This window comes from Miniopterus natalensis, chromosome 10 (genome assembly GCF_054644295.1).
Source record: "Miniopterus natalensis isolate mMinNat1 chromosome 10, mMinNat1.hap1, whole genome shotgun sequence".
Lineage (NCBI taxonomy): Eukaryota > Metazoa > Chordata > Mammalia > Chiroptera > Miniopteridae > Miniopterus > Miniopterus natalensis.
Window position 1 is genome coordinate 12874251 of NC_142090.1, and position 14372 is coordinate 12888622.

The 14372-nt window shown below is 46.0% G+C and overlaps 1 protein-coding gene across 2 annotated transcripts in view; it reads right to left on the reverse strand.

Moving 5' to 3' along the window:
- LRGUK (leucine rich repeats and guanylate kinase domain containing) overlaps window positions 1-14372 on the reverse strand; it is a 90311-nt gene that overhangs the window by 45470 nt on the left and 30469 nt on the right. For both annotated transcript variants that reach the window (XM_087821011.1, XM_087821010.1), the window contains exons 8-12: window positions 12220-12300; window positions 9848-9934; window positions 8424-8530; window positions 3875-3994; window positions 186-282 (exon numbers count right to left, since the gene is read on the reverse strand). In XM_087821011.1, the coding sequence (XP_087677137.1) occupies window positions 186-282; window positions 3875-3994; window positions 8424-8530; window positions 9848-9934; window positions 12220-12300 (492 nt within the window). The remainder of the gene's footprint in view (window positions 1-185; window positions 283-3874; window positions 3995-8423; window positions 8531-9847; window positions 9935-12219; window positions 12301-14372) is intronic.

The following is a 14372-nucleotide window of genomic DNA, read 5'->3' on the forward strand; positions in this document are numbered from 1 at the left end:
AGATCATAAAATGAAAGCAGTATGTGAACAGTGATGTATTAAGTGGATTAGGGAGAACTACCCAACGGAACACATCTCTCGTAACACACACAAAATTTATTTGTTCCTTTTATCACTATTTCCTAATATTCTACCAGAGAGCATGGATTTTTTGTGCAATAAAAAATAAAGGAGAACATTCTTACCATGTTTACCATTTCATTAAAAACTTCTTCGGAGACAAAATGGTAATCAACCCGATCCCCTTCTCCAAAGTAAGGGGGTCTCGTGGTGTGACAGGCCCTGAAACACAGAACAGGTCATCTAGTCCGTATCGACAAACTTGAAATTCAGAATGGAAGTGGTTCAGTGCAAAGTACATTTGAAAAAACTGAAATTGACCCGTAAATCATAAGTGATAAAGGAGCGCCATGGGGAAAGCCCGTGCTTTGAAATGCCGCTGTGCCCCGCAGGGCTGATAGAGTCTGGATTATCAGCGTCACTATTTCACTCCTTGTCATTTACGCCCCTCTGACCCGCCTCCTCCACCATCACATACTCCTACTTTGGGAAGCAGAACAACATTTGTTACTGACACATTTCCTACCCAAGTGTTTCCATGCTGTCTCTGACCGATGGGCATTATCTGCATGTTCCTCTCGTCGCTCCACCTGGCTGGCCCGCTGCCTTTCGGGACTCAGTTTAAGTACCAAGCCCCTAAAAAGCCTTTCTTGAGCCCCTGTGGCTGGGTCACGCACCTCTGCTCTACACTCCCGCAGCTGGCGGCCGGCTCCTAGCGCGGGGCCCGGCTCCTCTGCTGCTGAGGGCAGTGAGCTCCGCGCCGAGCTGCCAGGGCTGGTCAGACTGTGCACGAACCTGCGCTGGGAGCCCACGATTCAGTGCTGAGGAGGGTCCTCAACGCAGCCAGAGGCCTTTCCTGACCACTGTCTGAAATATCGTCGCCACTCCGCACGGCCACACCCTGCCGGACCTGCCAAATTCACCTTCGTTCTCTGGAGTGCTGGACACAACTTAAGAGATCAGCAGCACCGGAGATTCCAGCACAGTGTCTGAGAATCAAATCCCAGGAAGCCACTGCTCTGTCCACTCTCCAGGAACGACAGGCCCCTTTCTAACGCACACCATCATCACCTGTCACTATATCCTAACTGGTCTCCCGTCTCCAGCCTGCCCTCCCCGACCCCCCCCAAATGCATGCTAACAGGGTGTGCTTCCTAAAATTCGGCTGAGCTCACGACACTCCCCTGCTCAGAGGCCCCGTATGATCAGACCGCTGTGTCTCTCCAGTCCTACCTCCTGCCATCTCCCTTCATGCTTCAGGCTTGGCCTCTCTCAGGGTGCGCTTCTGGTTAATCACATGGGCCTGTTCGTTCTCTGGGATGCAAGCCCCGCTCACGCCCCACATCCCACCCCTCTTCTATTTCTCTCTCACAGAGGCGTTTGCTCCCCTCGTTAGCTCCCATCAGACTAGTATCTCGTTGGACAGCACATACCCAGATACTAGACTGTGAGCTGCCGGGAGGACAGGACCCCTGTCTGCCTGTTTTACAGTTTCATCACCGGCACATGCACATGGATGACTAAGTGAACCCCCCTACTAGGCTGCCACATCTGTAAACACACAGGTTAGACCGAACTGCATTCAGGCAGGAGTAGCTCATAGCGGGGCATTTGGCTAAACAGCTGTGGTCTTTTGCTTTGCTGTATGACAGTCAACATCATGCAAAAGGTTACAAAAATTGAAAATGCTATAAAACAGATGTAAGGAAGAGTAAAGTTTTTCTTTCATGACCATTCGGATCACGTAAAGGGTCTTAAATCCAGAAGGTGAACGGCAAGCTGGTATTGTTGTGTGTTTCTCTCGTTACCAGCTCTCTTCCAGGAAGCCACTGATTTGGGTGCTAATATTAAGGCTGGAGATAGAGAGACTGAAGGCAGGAAATCCGTATTTCCAGGCCACTAATAATACAGAACATCCAACCTACTTCTAAAACCAAGAACAAACAGTAAAGTTGAACCTAAGACAAGAGCACAATCTCTCGGCCACACCGACATCTGTTATACCACCAGTTACGTTTTTAATATTTATATATCTGGATATGCAACTCAGCACATGAAAATGTCAGTGAATGCCTTGGTCTTGGGTCACTGCGATGTAAAAAAAGAAGACAAAACACAAGGAGAAGATAAAATAAATGGCCCAATGTCCCTACCCTCACCGGGCTTACAGATGAGCCCTGAAAACAGACATTAAACAAACCAGCCACAAGAATGATAAACAGCATCCTACTAGGGGAAATACAGGGCTTAATGAAAATGGATAACTGGGGGCCTAGCCAGGTGGGACTTAGAGGCGGACTGGATCAGAGTCTGTGTGATGAGTTCATAAATACCTCCCAGAACACGTGCCTCCACAGTGCATGCCACAAGCAAACACGAGGGACAGGCCACCAAACATTGGCAGCATAACTGGTACTCAAGACGTGCAAGGAGTTCTAAGCAGAGAAGGCCCTGGTCCTCCTCACTTGGGTTTTCTACAAGGTTCCCAGTTGACGTATCAGCACAATATCGGGATGCGCCCCTTCGCCCTAGTCTGACCTTCCATTCTTTGCGTTCCACTTGTCTTTTACGACAGGTTCAGTACTCCTACATGAGTGTGTGGCATTCTATATGTTTTTATTCTAAAATTAAGTTTTAATTTATTTTTGTTACTTCAGGGTACTTAAAACATATTAATGAGTAAATTATTCTTTAGTATTTGTATCCTATGGTTGTTTGAACAAGGAATATAGTTTTAGATATCTGAATAAATGGGCCTGTTTAAAGAGTATTTGCATTGTTTGAACATGTGTAGCTGAAGGGAAGGAACTTGCCTGTAACCGCATTAGAAAATAATTTGCATTTATTTCTCTGGCTGTCCTATACATCTTCGCAGTCACATCCTCGATTCATGGACAAACACCACTAATCTGAAAGTAATTTCTTTGCATACAGAGAAAAATAGAGGGGGAAACCAGTTTAAAAGACCACAGTGATGCCTGGCCAGAGCGGCTCAGTTGGCTGAGCATCTTCCCAAGAACCAAAAGGTCTCAGGTTCAGTTTCCGGTCAGAGCACATGGCTGGGTTGTGGGCTCGATCCAGTAAGGGGCGTGCGGGAGGCAGCCGATCCAGGCTTCTCTCTCCCTCAAATCAATAAAAACATATATATATATATATATATATATATATATATATATATATAAAGACCACAGTGATCATTCTAAATCTGATTCTCATAAATTTTTCAGAAGTCTGCAAATCCAGATGAAGGCTTCTTTTGGATGGTTCTAGTTTTTTGGCTATTTCCTCTGTTTTATCTGGGTCATTAGGGAATCGTGCAGGAAAACACTTGTTCCAGAAAACTAAGTGTGCTGAGTGCTGACTGAGGGAAAGGAAAAGAAAGCCTTCTGCTCCCCCTCTGCCCTCCTGAAATATGCCTCAAACGGGGAAGCCGGCGCAGGGATGAGGGAGCCGAGCGCTGCGGGCGTGGGTTCCGCAGAGGCCGGGAGAGGCTGCGTGTCACACGCCACAGCCCTGTGAGCCGTGCTGGCACCCCGCACCGCGACGGGATGAGCCGCGTTCCAACGCCACTAGGCTTAATTGAAACACATGTATTTCCTAACCTTGGAGCGGGATTTCGGCTGTCACTGAATTAAAGTTACACATTTGCAGGATTAAAGTAAAAAAAAAAAAAAAAAAGTACAGTGTATATCTCCGCGCCATAAACGGCAAAGACGCAGACAAGCCCCCGTGCACGCGTCTGAACTGCGTCAGACGGACGGCCACAGTTAGCGACACCGCCCTCCCTCAGCCTCCCGGCCGCAAGCGGACTCACCCGTATCGGAAGTAAGCGCTCAGCTGTCGGCAGAGGCGGTGGGCCAGCTCCCGTTTGCCGCAGGCCTGAGGGCCGGCCAGGACCAGCATGGGGTAAGGGGCGTCCAGGCTGGGCAGGGTGCTGCAACACAGGGCAGGCGGAGTCAGCGCGGCCTCACCGCACCCACGCGGCTCTGTGTCGGTCCCAGTGCACGCAGCGGCCAGCACTTGCTGGGGGCGGGCCCCGCACAGCAGGCGGACCTCCTCCCCAGAAGCGAGCTGAGGGCCACGCTGGGCCAAAGTTATATTCAAAGCATAGATAGCCCGTAAAATCCAAGTCTGTGTAAGTGTACTAACAATGCTTTTAAGAGAGGATATATGGTAAGGCATGTTAATTCTTGGCTGATGAAGCATTGCCCCGAGAATTTCAAAATGAAAGAAGTGAGGCCGCCCTCTGAGAGTTAGACTGCAACATCCCTACCGGCTGAATTAAACACCGACATGCAGAGAAGCGGTAGTAACTCAAACTCACCTGAGCAATTACTATGTTCCAGGCACTTTTCTAGGGGCCCTACGTGTATCAGCTCATTTAGTTATCACAGGAAGCTAATGAGGGGATTTCTATCGTTATCCCCATTTAACACGTGTGAAGGCTGAAACAGAGAGGTTGATTAACTTGCTCAAAGTAACAGCTAACAAACGAGAGCTGATGCATGAATCTAGGCATGGCTCCTGAGCCTGAGAGGATGGCCTGCAGAACGAATTTGTTACTCAAATCTCCTGCAACACGAGGAGCTGAAGCGCTGGATCTCACTCGTGACACGAATTGTAGAACAAATGCAATAGTTTAAATAAACATACGGCTGAGGACTCAGTTCTGTGAATGGGGTGGGGCGGCATGATTTCTCAGTCCCTCTGAATGCCCACAGAGGAACAGGAAAACTCGAGAGCAAAAGCCCAGGGGAAACCTGTATAGCAAACCGGGGGACAAGGTATCTCCACGAACCACAAATCGGCGCAGGAAGAGGAGGGAGGAAGCAATGGGGCAGCATCTGACGGATCTGAGAACAAGGGCACCCCAGCCAGCCGCTGGGTGCCCACGGGAAGCGGGCCGGCTGGAGCCGCACACGCACAAAACCTGTACCTGGCCGTTCCCGCTCCCGGCAGCTGCGCGTGTAAGAGCCAGACGCTGGAGTCAGCCCAGAAGAGTCGCCACACTAACTGTGGGGCACCCACCCCAAGGCATGCTACTCGGCCGTCGCGAGGAATGAAGGGCTCACACGTTCACCAGCTTGGGTGACTCTCCAGGGAGTGAGGCTGAGGCTAAAAAGGCCAATCCCAAAGGTTCTGTGCTATCTCGTACCAGTTCCACGACGCTCTTGAGATGACAGCGTTATACGGAAGGGGAACAGGTTACTGGTTGCCAGAGGTGAGGGGAGATGTGGCCATGGCTTTAAAAGGGAAGCACAGGGATCTTGTGACAAAGCTCTTCTGCATCTTGGCTGTGTGCCGCTCGTATGAATCTGCACTCGCGATAAAACTGCAGGGCTCCGGTAAGGCTGGAACCCCATCAGTGTCAGCCTTCTGGCCTGAGGCTCTGCCACAGCTGTGCAAGATGCTACCCCTGGGGGAGGCTGCGAAAGGGACACGGAATTTCTCTGTGTCGTTTCTTACAGCCGCATGTGACTCTAAAGTTGTCTCAAAATAATTCCTTGATGAGTCAAGGGAAGAGGAATTTGAAAGTGACAAATACTGAAAAAAGACAAGGAGATCTTCCTGAAGAAGGAAACCAGAGCGAAAGGACAGAACAAACACTACAGGCTGTAATTAAAGAAAACTTTCCTGAAACGCAAAATCAAAACAAAACTCTACCTTGCGAAGGGACACCCAGCATGCCTGAGAATATGAGCCCAGGGTGATGGGTACAAAGTAAAATTACTGGACGTAGAAGGAAAAAACTCTCCGCCTAGGAAAAGGGAACAGATGACTTATAAGGGAAAGGAGACCAGACTGTCCTTAGGTTTTTGACGGCGATGCTTTGCACGAAAATAAAATGAAGTAGCATCTTTAATACATTGAGGGGAAAAGTATGAGCCATGGATGCTATATACTACAGCAGAAATGACTTTCAGCACAAAGGGCAGAGAATATTATCAAGACGGGACACCGATCCCATAGACCTTCCCAAGGAGTCCCCTCGAGCGCGGGCTTCACGCAACCAAAATGACTCAAGACAGCAACAGAAGGGCTGGAGGGGAGCAGTGGACACGCAGTTACCCGCAGAGCCGGACTAAATGCCAGCAACAGAGCAGCTTGATGGGTATGTCCTGATGATATAAATGCAGGGCACTATTTTTAACTTGGGGTGACTGACACTTATATAAAATACGTACAGTAGGCAAGTTCACAGAGCCAGAAGGTGGATCAGAAGTTGCCGGGGACCGGGAGTAGCAGGGAATGGGCGTTATTGTTACCTTCCGTTCGGGGCGATAAAAAATTTTGGAAAAAGATGGTGACGATGGCTGTACGACACTGTGAATATAATTAATGTCACCGAACTGTACACTTTAAAATGGTTAAAATAGCAAATTTTATGTTATATATATTTTACTGTAATGAAAAATGAGGGGAGAGGGGGAGGCTAAGTATGTTCAATGCTTTCAGTAACCACGTCGGTGGTGGTCTTAGTATTGATATTCTGACAGTGTTGTGGTATAAGGTGGGATTAAAAAAAATTATGGGATATTCTAATTGCATCGTCTGCGTCCTTGCTGGGGAAAAAAGGAGATGCAGATGTAACAGAGGGGGGTTAGGTAAAAGCTCAACTGTAGTCTTGACATTGAACTGCAAGTATCGGTATGAACTGAGGAGGTATTTTATCACCTATCTTTAGATTGATACAGATAGATTGATCTAGATACAGGTTAGATAGATATAAACACGTTGGACAGATACAGATAGATAGGTACAAATAGGATAGATAGAAGAGATGAATACGTGGAAGGAAGATCGAAAGGAAGGAGGGGAAAAAGGAAGGAAATAAATAAACATATTCCCAGCCCCGTCCACTGCGAGGCCTAGAAACAATGACGAGCCCGACAGCAATGCTTATCTCAGCTCTCAGACTGTGACTGGAAAACACCATCTCCCACTGAAACAGACCCGGGCCTCCGGGAGGAAAGGGTGGTTTCAAGGTTCGGACAGGACGCGCACAAGACGAGCCTGGAGAACCTCGTCAGTCCAGAGAGCATGAAGCTCTCAGCGGCCACCAGGCCAGAGTCAAGGCTCTGCTGGGTCACCCCAACCACGCAGGCGCAGGGACAGGGATTCCCTTAAAATGCAGCACAGAAGTCCCAAGGCCAGGAGTCAGGCATCCTCCTGGGCAGCCAGCGAGCTGTGTGCCGGGCCAGCGTGGGACCGGCAGTGACAGGCCCGCTCCGGCCCCCGCATTTGTCACAGTGAACACTGCTCCATCCGGAAGCAGCCAGGGCTGCTCGGCCACTTGCTCTTATCTGCTCAACAGCTAGAAATGATCACAAAATACGTGTTTATCAGGCACTATTGTAAATTTCTTTGATACATATTTTTATATAAATGTACCCTAAAGCGAGAAACAACTAGCAATCTTCATAAACTAAAAAAGAAATACGGTGAGGACATTAATGCTCTTCTTTTAAAATCAAATGTGTTTTTCCAGATGTATGCAAATAAATGATAAATCACTTCACCTAGAGGGCTACCATAAGTGTATAAAACTGTCAATGTCTGTATTATTAAGTTATAGGTAAAAAAATCACATCCTGGATGCGAAATAAAACATTCTGCTCTCCGTGGGAAACCAACCATGCAACGTATAGGCGCAAATATCACACGAAAAAGAGAAGCCATTTATAACCAAGAGATCTCACAAGTATTTTTAAAACGCCTTTGGGTATTGCTGGAATTTCTGTATTACACTTATAGCATAAGTGGCCATCTGCTCCGACAGATTACTTAAAAAGGAGAAATCGTGGTAAATCTGTCTTCGAACTGAGAGGCGAGAGACTGTTCATGGGTCCAGCCAAGCCGAGCGGCTGCTCCGAGAGCAACCACTGGGCCTCCCAGGCTTCCCGGGGGCCGGGCGAGCCGGCTTCCTCCGAGGGACCCTCTAATAACCTGCATTCATGGGGTGCTTCTTGGCAGGGCCTCTAGCATTCACGCACAGCCAAGGAAAAATTTACAATGGGCAGAAATGATCACAATTGTCTGTGGTTCTATCCTACAGCAAAAAACTCAACAAACTCTTTTTCATCATTATTATTTCACTGTCCCATGTCACAGGCTAGTCACCATTCAGGGGCCAGATGAGGGAGGGAAGGTGAGCCCACTCACCGCTGCACTTGGGAAGACACCGAGAGAGGGCCCATGTTCAAGCGGGTGGTCTCTCGCTGCCAGTGAGCCCACACAGCCTATCCGATACAGGCCTGGCCCCTTCCCTCGGACAAGCGCACCAAACAGCAGCACAGGGGAACTGAAGGGGCTGTCCTGTGCTCCGCGCCCTGAGTTCTACCCTTGGGACCCCTGGCGATTACCTGTCAAAGATCCTCTGCGGCTGCAGGACGCTGTTGAAAACATTGGTCAGGTGATCCTGGGCTGCGACCACTTCTGGGGGAGGGTTGTATTTATTCATTGCCGCAACCTTTTCCAGAATTAGAAACGCGAAAGGGAAACAGGTTTCATTTCTCAAAAGCACACAAGGCTTAGATTTTCTTGAATAAAATAGCTTAGACACGCAACCAGGTAGAGAAATAATTTAATGCGTGCTCATGAACCTCTGTGCTCAGTCTTCGTGTCCACTCTAACTTCCCTGAAACCTAAATAATGGTAATTATTTTAAAATATTGAGCTGGAGTCCCTCGGTCCCTACCTCCTTATACTCCCAAGTTTGGAAGGGAAAAAGCAAAAACAGAAACAAGACCTCTAAAGTCCAAGATTACTTTTAATACAGTAAACGTCCCAACTTTTAGTATAAGAAGAAACAAAATCAGTTCCAGATTCCAGGGGGTTGATGCTGCAGAATTTCCTCCTCATGCCAGCTCACCAAGAACTATGCCGATGATCTCGAGCTCCACCAAAACCTCCTCCTAAAACTTTTAGCGTAACTTTCTCTGTTCAAAGACACGGGCCTTTTTCTTCTAAGGCACAGCTCCCCATCCCCTTGCTTTGGTCGTCCTCTAAACACATTACCCGTCTGCCACACCTTTCCTTAATCCACAGCTTTGAATTTTTTTGCCTTTGTAAAACATTAAAGGGAAAGAGAAATCTAGTAAGGGCCTTTGAGTATGAGAATGATAACAGACTCCCATCTGTAAGTATTTTTAACCAAGAATTCAGAAAGGCCTTTATGAAATGAAATATCTGCTTCTCTACACAGGTATAACCGTTTTCATTCCCATCTCAAATCTGCATCCAGTGTAAGAAACCCCTCATTAGTGGAGACTGCAGGTGGCACCAGCCACTAAAGCAAGACAGAGCAGTGAGCACAGGTAAGGCGGAGGGCAGGCAGGGGCTAGCACTCAAGGTCCGGTTACTCTGAGCTGTGTGCCCAGATGAATTGTTATCTCAAAAAGCAGAACTAAGGATTTAAAACAGTGATTCATTTGTGTACCTTTTGAGTATATAGTGGAATGACATTTCTAATGCATTTCATTATTAAATGAATTCTTAGAGTAACACATAGAATGACACACCCTCTAAAAAGGTTACCTAAATCGACAGTCTGCCATAATGCCACAGGCCGATACAAATGGAATGCTGCTGCTGAATTTGGGCTGGTGTTCAGCTTTGCAGAGGGTTAAACAGACTGATCCTAGGACATGGGAACACCCCCTGAACAAATAATTAATTTACATGTTGTAAATTAATTATGTGTATTATTTATTGGTTTTATTGGCCCTGCAGCATAAGCTTTTCAGCTTATTAGCTAAGAAACACATGAAATAATACGATTACATACCTTTTCTTCCACTTTAATCTTCTTCTGATCTAATTCTGTTAACCGCAGTAGCATAAAAATGACGAATAACCAATATTCACATTTTTCCTATTTAAAATATCAAGAGGAGTATTCAGTGGCCTTCATTTTCCCAAGTTAACAAGCACCGGCATTTTGCTTTCATGAGCACTGGTCTGTCACCTGCTATCTCCTGTCACTCTCTCACACACACACACAGAGGCCTCTACATTTTCGCACTTACCAGCCCCCTTATATTAACAACTCAAGAGCACACTGTGCTTGCAACTTATGAAGCTCTTCAAATGTGTGACCTTGTTAGTCTCCCTGTGAGATAAGCAGGACAGGTGTGATTATCTTCAGCTCTGAAGAGAAAACCAACTGAGCCTCAGAGAGGTGATGCTTTTCCTAGTGACCCGTGGTCAGTGACTCAAACCCTACCTTCTTCTTTTTTTTTACTTTTAAATAATTATTTATTTGTAAATTAAACCCTACCTTCTAACTCAGAGATTCTCAACCTTTTCCATTTCATGGCACATATAAGCTAATTACTAAAATTCTTCAGCACACCAAAGAATATATTTTTTTGCTGATCTGATAAAAAATAGGTATAATTTTTATTGATTTACAAAGAACAATAATAGTAATTACCTACCCATTTTGCTCCAAAAGTGACTTTTAAAAAATAAGCCAATCAGAGAAAGGTAAGAACCATATGATTTCACTCATGTGCAATTTAATGAACTGAACTACCAAGCAAAATAGAGGCAGACTCATAGACACAGAGCAGACAGATAGCTCTGGTGGGGGTGGGGGTGGGCTGGAGGGATTGAGCAAAAAAGAAAAAAAGAGAGAGAGAGAGAGAGAACTCATGGACATGGACAAGTGTGGTGATTGTGGGGAGAGGTGAGGGGGGTTGGAGGTGGAAGAGGGCAGAGAGGGGATAAACGGTGACTGAAAAAATTACTTTGCATTACATTTAAAAATAATTTTAAAAGGAAAAAATAAATAAAATGAAAAAAAATCAAGTGCTTATATTTTTGTATATCAGGACTTTTGGTATCAAGAATGAACCAGTCAGATGCACCTTTATTATGCAATATGACCAGTAAGGTGCAACTCTGTTATATGATCTATATATTTATGGTTGAAGACAGGGCATTCACACTGGACAGCTATTGTTGTGTGGGTGGTTGTCATTTTTTTATTTGACAATCTAAGGGAAAAGAGGTCAGTGCTCCTGATTAAACAGTCAGGTGTTGCATTGCATGTTTTAAACATTCTTGCAGCGCACCAACTAAAAAGCTGTTTCAACCCCAGAAAGTTTCATTATTGCAAATAACGAAACATTATTTATTACTTTGTCATTTACTTATGACTTTGTTTTATTTTGTATTAGTATTATTTATTATGAATTTGTTTCACAGTAATAAACTGATACTCATTTATGGAATGAATTCCTTACAACTCCTTACCATCTGCTGTGTTAGGATTATCTGCCTTTTAAAAATACAATGAAAGTTTTTTGTATTATGAAGCTATATATTTTTGAAGGGAAAGCCATTAGCAACTGATGCATTTATAGATGAGAATATGCATTAAATGAATACTACTCTTCGTGGATCTGAAGCTGGGGGGTGACGGCTCTTTAAGCCTGGAGGCTTTCTTTCCGAGCTGCTTTTAAATTGCCTGCCACCATTCCCATGCTAAGGGTTTTTATTTTTAAATCTTATTTTTTGCTTTTAATTTAATTTAAATTTTTTTTGCCTCTCCAGACATATTGGTCAAGATACACACACAAACAAAGGTACTCGGAGATACATACAAAGTCAGTCCATAGGAAGGTAAAAAAAGGGTATAGGCAGAAAAGTGGAATGAAGGACAAAAGCACAAAGCGGGAGGGACAAGGGCCAGGAGAAAGGACCTGTAAGTGGGAAAGAAGACGGGGCCTGAAAAAGTCATGGGTCTCGGAATCTCCGATGTGAAGAGTCCAAGGGAAATACAGTTTCTTCTATAGTCATTTTACAACAGCACCTATTTCCCAGCTATATGCAGACAGTTACTCCAGGTATCTGATCCTAGACTTTCCTTCCCCTGCTACAAAACAAGAACCATATTCTGTGCGCCTGGTGCAGGGGATGTCAGGGGACATCATTGCTCCCTGCGGTCAGCCTCATTACCGCCCGGGTGACCCACAAGCAATTTCCAGCGTCACCTCCAGGGCCCAGGGCGCGGCCTGGCTTAGCCCCAAGCGCTCCCTAGAGACTGGGGGGGGAGAGACAGGGGTGCTCCTGTTCCCGGTGCTCTTCCTCCAAAGTGCTTGGGGAGGGGGGTCCAAGAAAGCCCAGGCCCTCCCCCGAGGAATGATCTCTCACCTGCACTGGATTGTTCAGAAGATTGAGGACTCGAAGGAGAGGCAGGTTTTCAATGTATTCTATCTCGCCCAGCTCAGCGATCTGTTTGATCAAAGAGACCAATGTCATCAACAGGCTGAGTGCACAAGGATAACAGGACGCGGAGGAGAAGAGGGGATGCTTCGGATCCTTGAAATTCGGCTTATTTAAAAGCTGCTCTGTTGAATACCCAGCTTTTTAACGAGAATTCTACAGAGTTTCATAGAACACACAGTTTCTTTCGTCCTCTGGCTACAGAACAGTGAGGTGCTCCTCATCGGATACACGCTTATTTAAAGGCAGAAGTAAAATGGCACACAGAATCAGGGAAATAGTGCGGAAAATGCTGCGTTTCCCCGCCGCCTGCCCCTCCTAACCCGCCAGCTCCTCTGCGCGCCTCGGCCTGCTCCGCTGGCTTGGTTCGCTGTGCGGGGGAGGCCTCCCTGCCGCATGTGCACGCACAGCTCTGCTGCTTCTTAATAAGAGAGAATTATTTTAAGGAAAGCTCAAGATGGAATTGTCTGACATATTTCTTGACATGGATGTTACTCAGGTGTTCACCTTAAAATTTTTTGTTAAACTGTAGTGTTATGTTTTATACTCTCTTCTGTGTAGGTTAAGTTCCACAACTTTTAAAAGTAAGGCAAAAAAGGGTCCTTAATTGGACCAAGGATAGAGCTTGGGTTGCAGCATGCCTGAATTCTCCACTAAACTAAAGACAAACACTTCTACTCAAATTTCCTGTAGTTAGCATAATTATCATTTTATTTCAAATATATTGAACTTTTGCAAAAAATTAATAATCAGTTTTCATTTATATTTCTCCCTGCCCAACTCATTTCTGCATGCATTATAAAAGCCCTCCAACAGCAGAGCCTGAGAACTCCTGAGTTAACCAACCATGAAAGGCAGCGAAAATGTAAACAATTTCCAACAGGCAAGAACACATGCGCCATGTTCGAAGGATGCCATTTCCAAGATGCAATAAGAAAGGCAAAATCTGAGTCACACTATACAACCTGCCCACATTAGTGTGGCTATAGCAATGTTATATTATACAGTCTTTTCCCTAAGATGACTAGCCTCCCCCTTAGACTGCCATTTGGGTCATCTACAAGATAACAGGATCAATTTTTTAATTGTAATATTCAGGATGGTAGAAAAGTAAATGTGAGCTCAGCTGGTGTGGCTCAGCGGTTGAGCACCAACCTAGGATCCAGGAGGACATGGTTTAATTCCCAGTCGGGGCACATGCCTGGGCTGTGGGCTCGACCCCCATTAAGGGGCGTGCAGGAGGCAGCCGATCAATGACTCTCATCATTGATGTTTCTCTCTCTCCCTTCCTCTCTGAAATCAATACAAACATATTTTTAAAAAAAGAAAAGTACACTGGCTCAGCCATAACTTTCGGACAATGGATTGGTTTCTCTGCAGTACACAGCTCCTGGGCTTGGACCTAACACAGATGTCAGGTGACATTTCCCACAGTCACCATGTCTCACCAAGGCCCGGCCACGTGCACTCACAGACATGCTGGTGAGAGTGGACAATGGCACCTTCTTTCTAAAGGGCAATTTGTGTTAAAAACACATAAACTATTAACCAGCTATGCCGCTTTAGGAGATTTATACTGAAGAGGTAATCGGACGGGCAAAAATTAGGTACAAGAACGCTCTGTCTAGTGTTTTTAGTAAAAGTTAAAAATATTCTAAATTCCTAAAAGCACCATCATTATGTGATTAAATGAGCCATGGCACAGTCACATAACAGGAACACTATGCACCCAAATTACAAGATGACATCTACAGAGACTGACAGGGAAAGAACTCTTTCAAATGCTACAAACAGCATGAACAGAATGGTCATGGCCTACAGACAATTATATTACCACTACGATGTCAGCTGGTCTTTCAAGAGTCAAATGAGAGGAATCCAGCTTCCCTCCCCATCCTTTTGAAGGCAGAGTGAGGCTGGTAAGGGCAGAGGGGAGCAAGTGCGGAGTAGCCTGGCTTCAAGTTCCCACGGCTGCCCAGTGAGCACATGCACCGGGCTGGCTGCCATGCATGTGCCCTTCCTCTCCCGCGGACCCCCCGCAGACCTCCTCCACCCGTGTCTTCTCTCTTCAAACGCCAAGA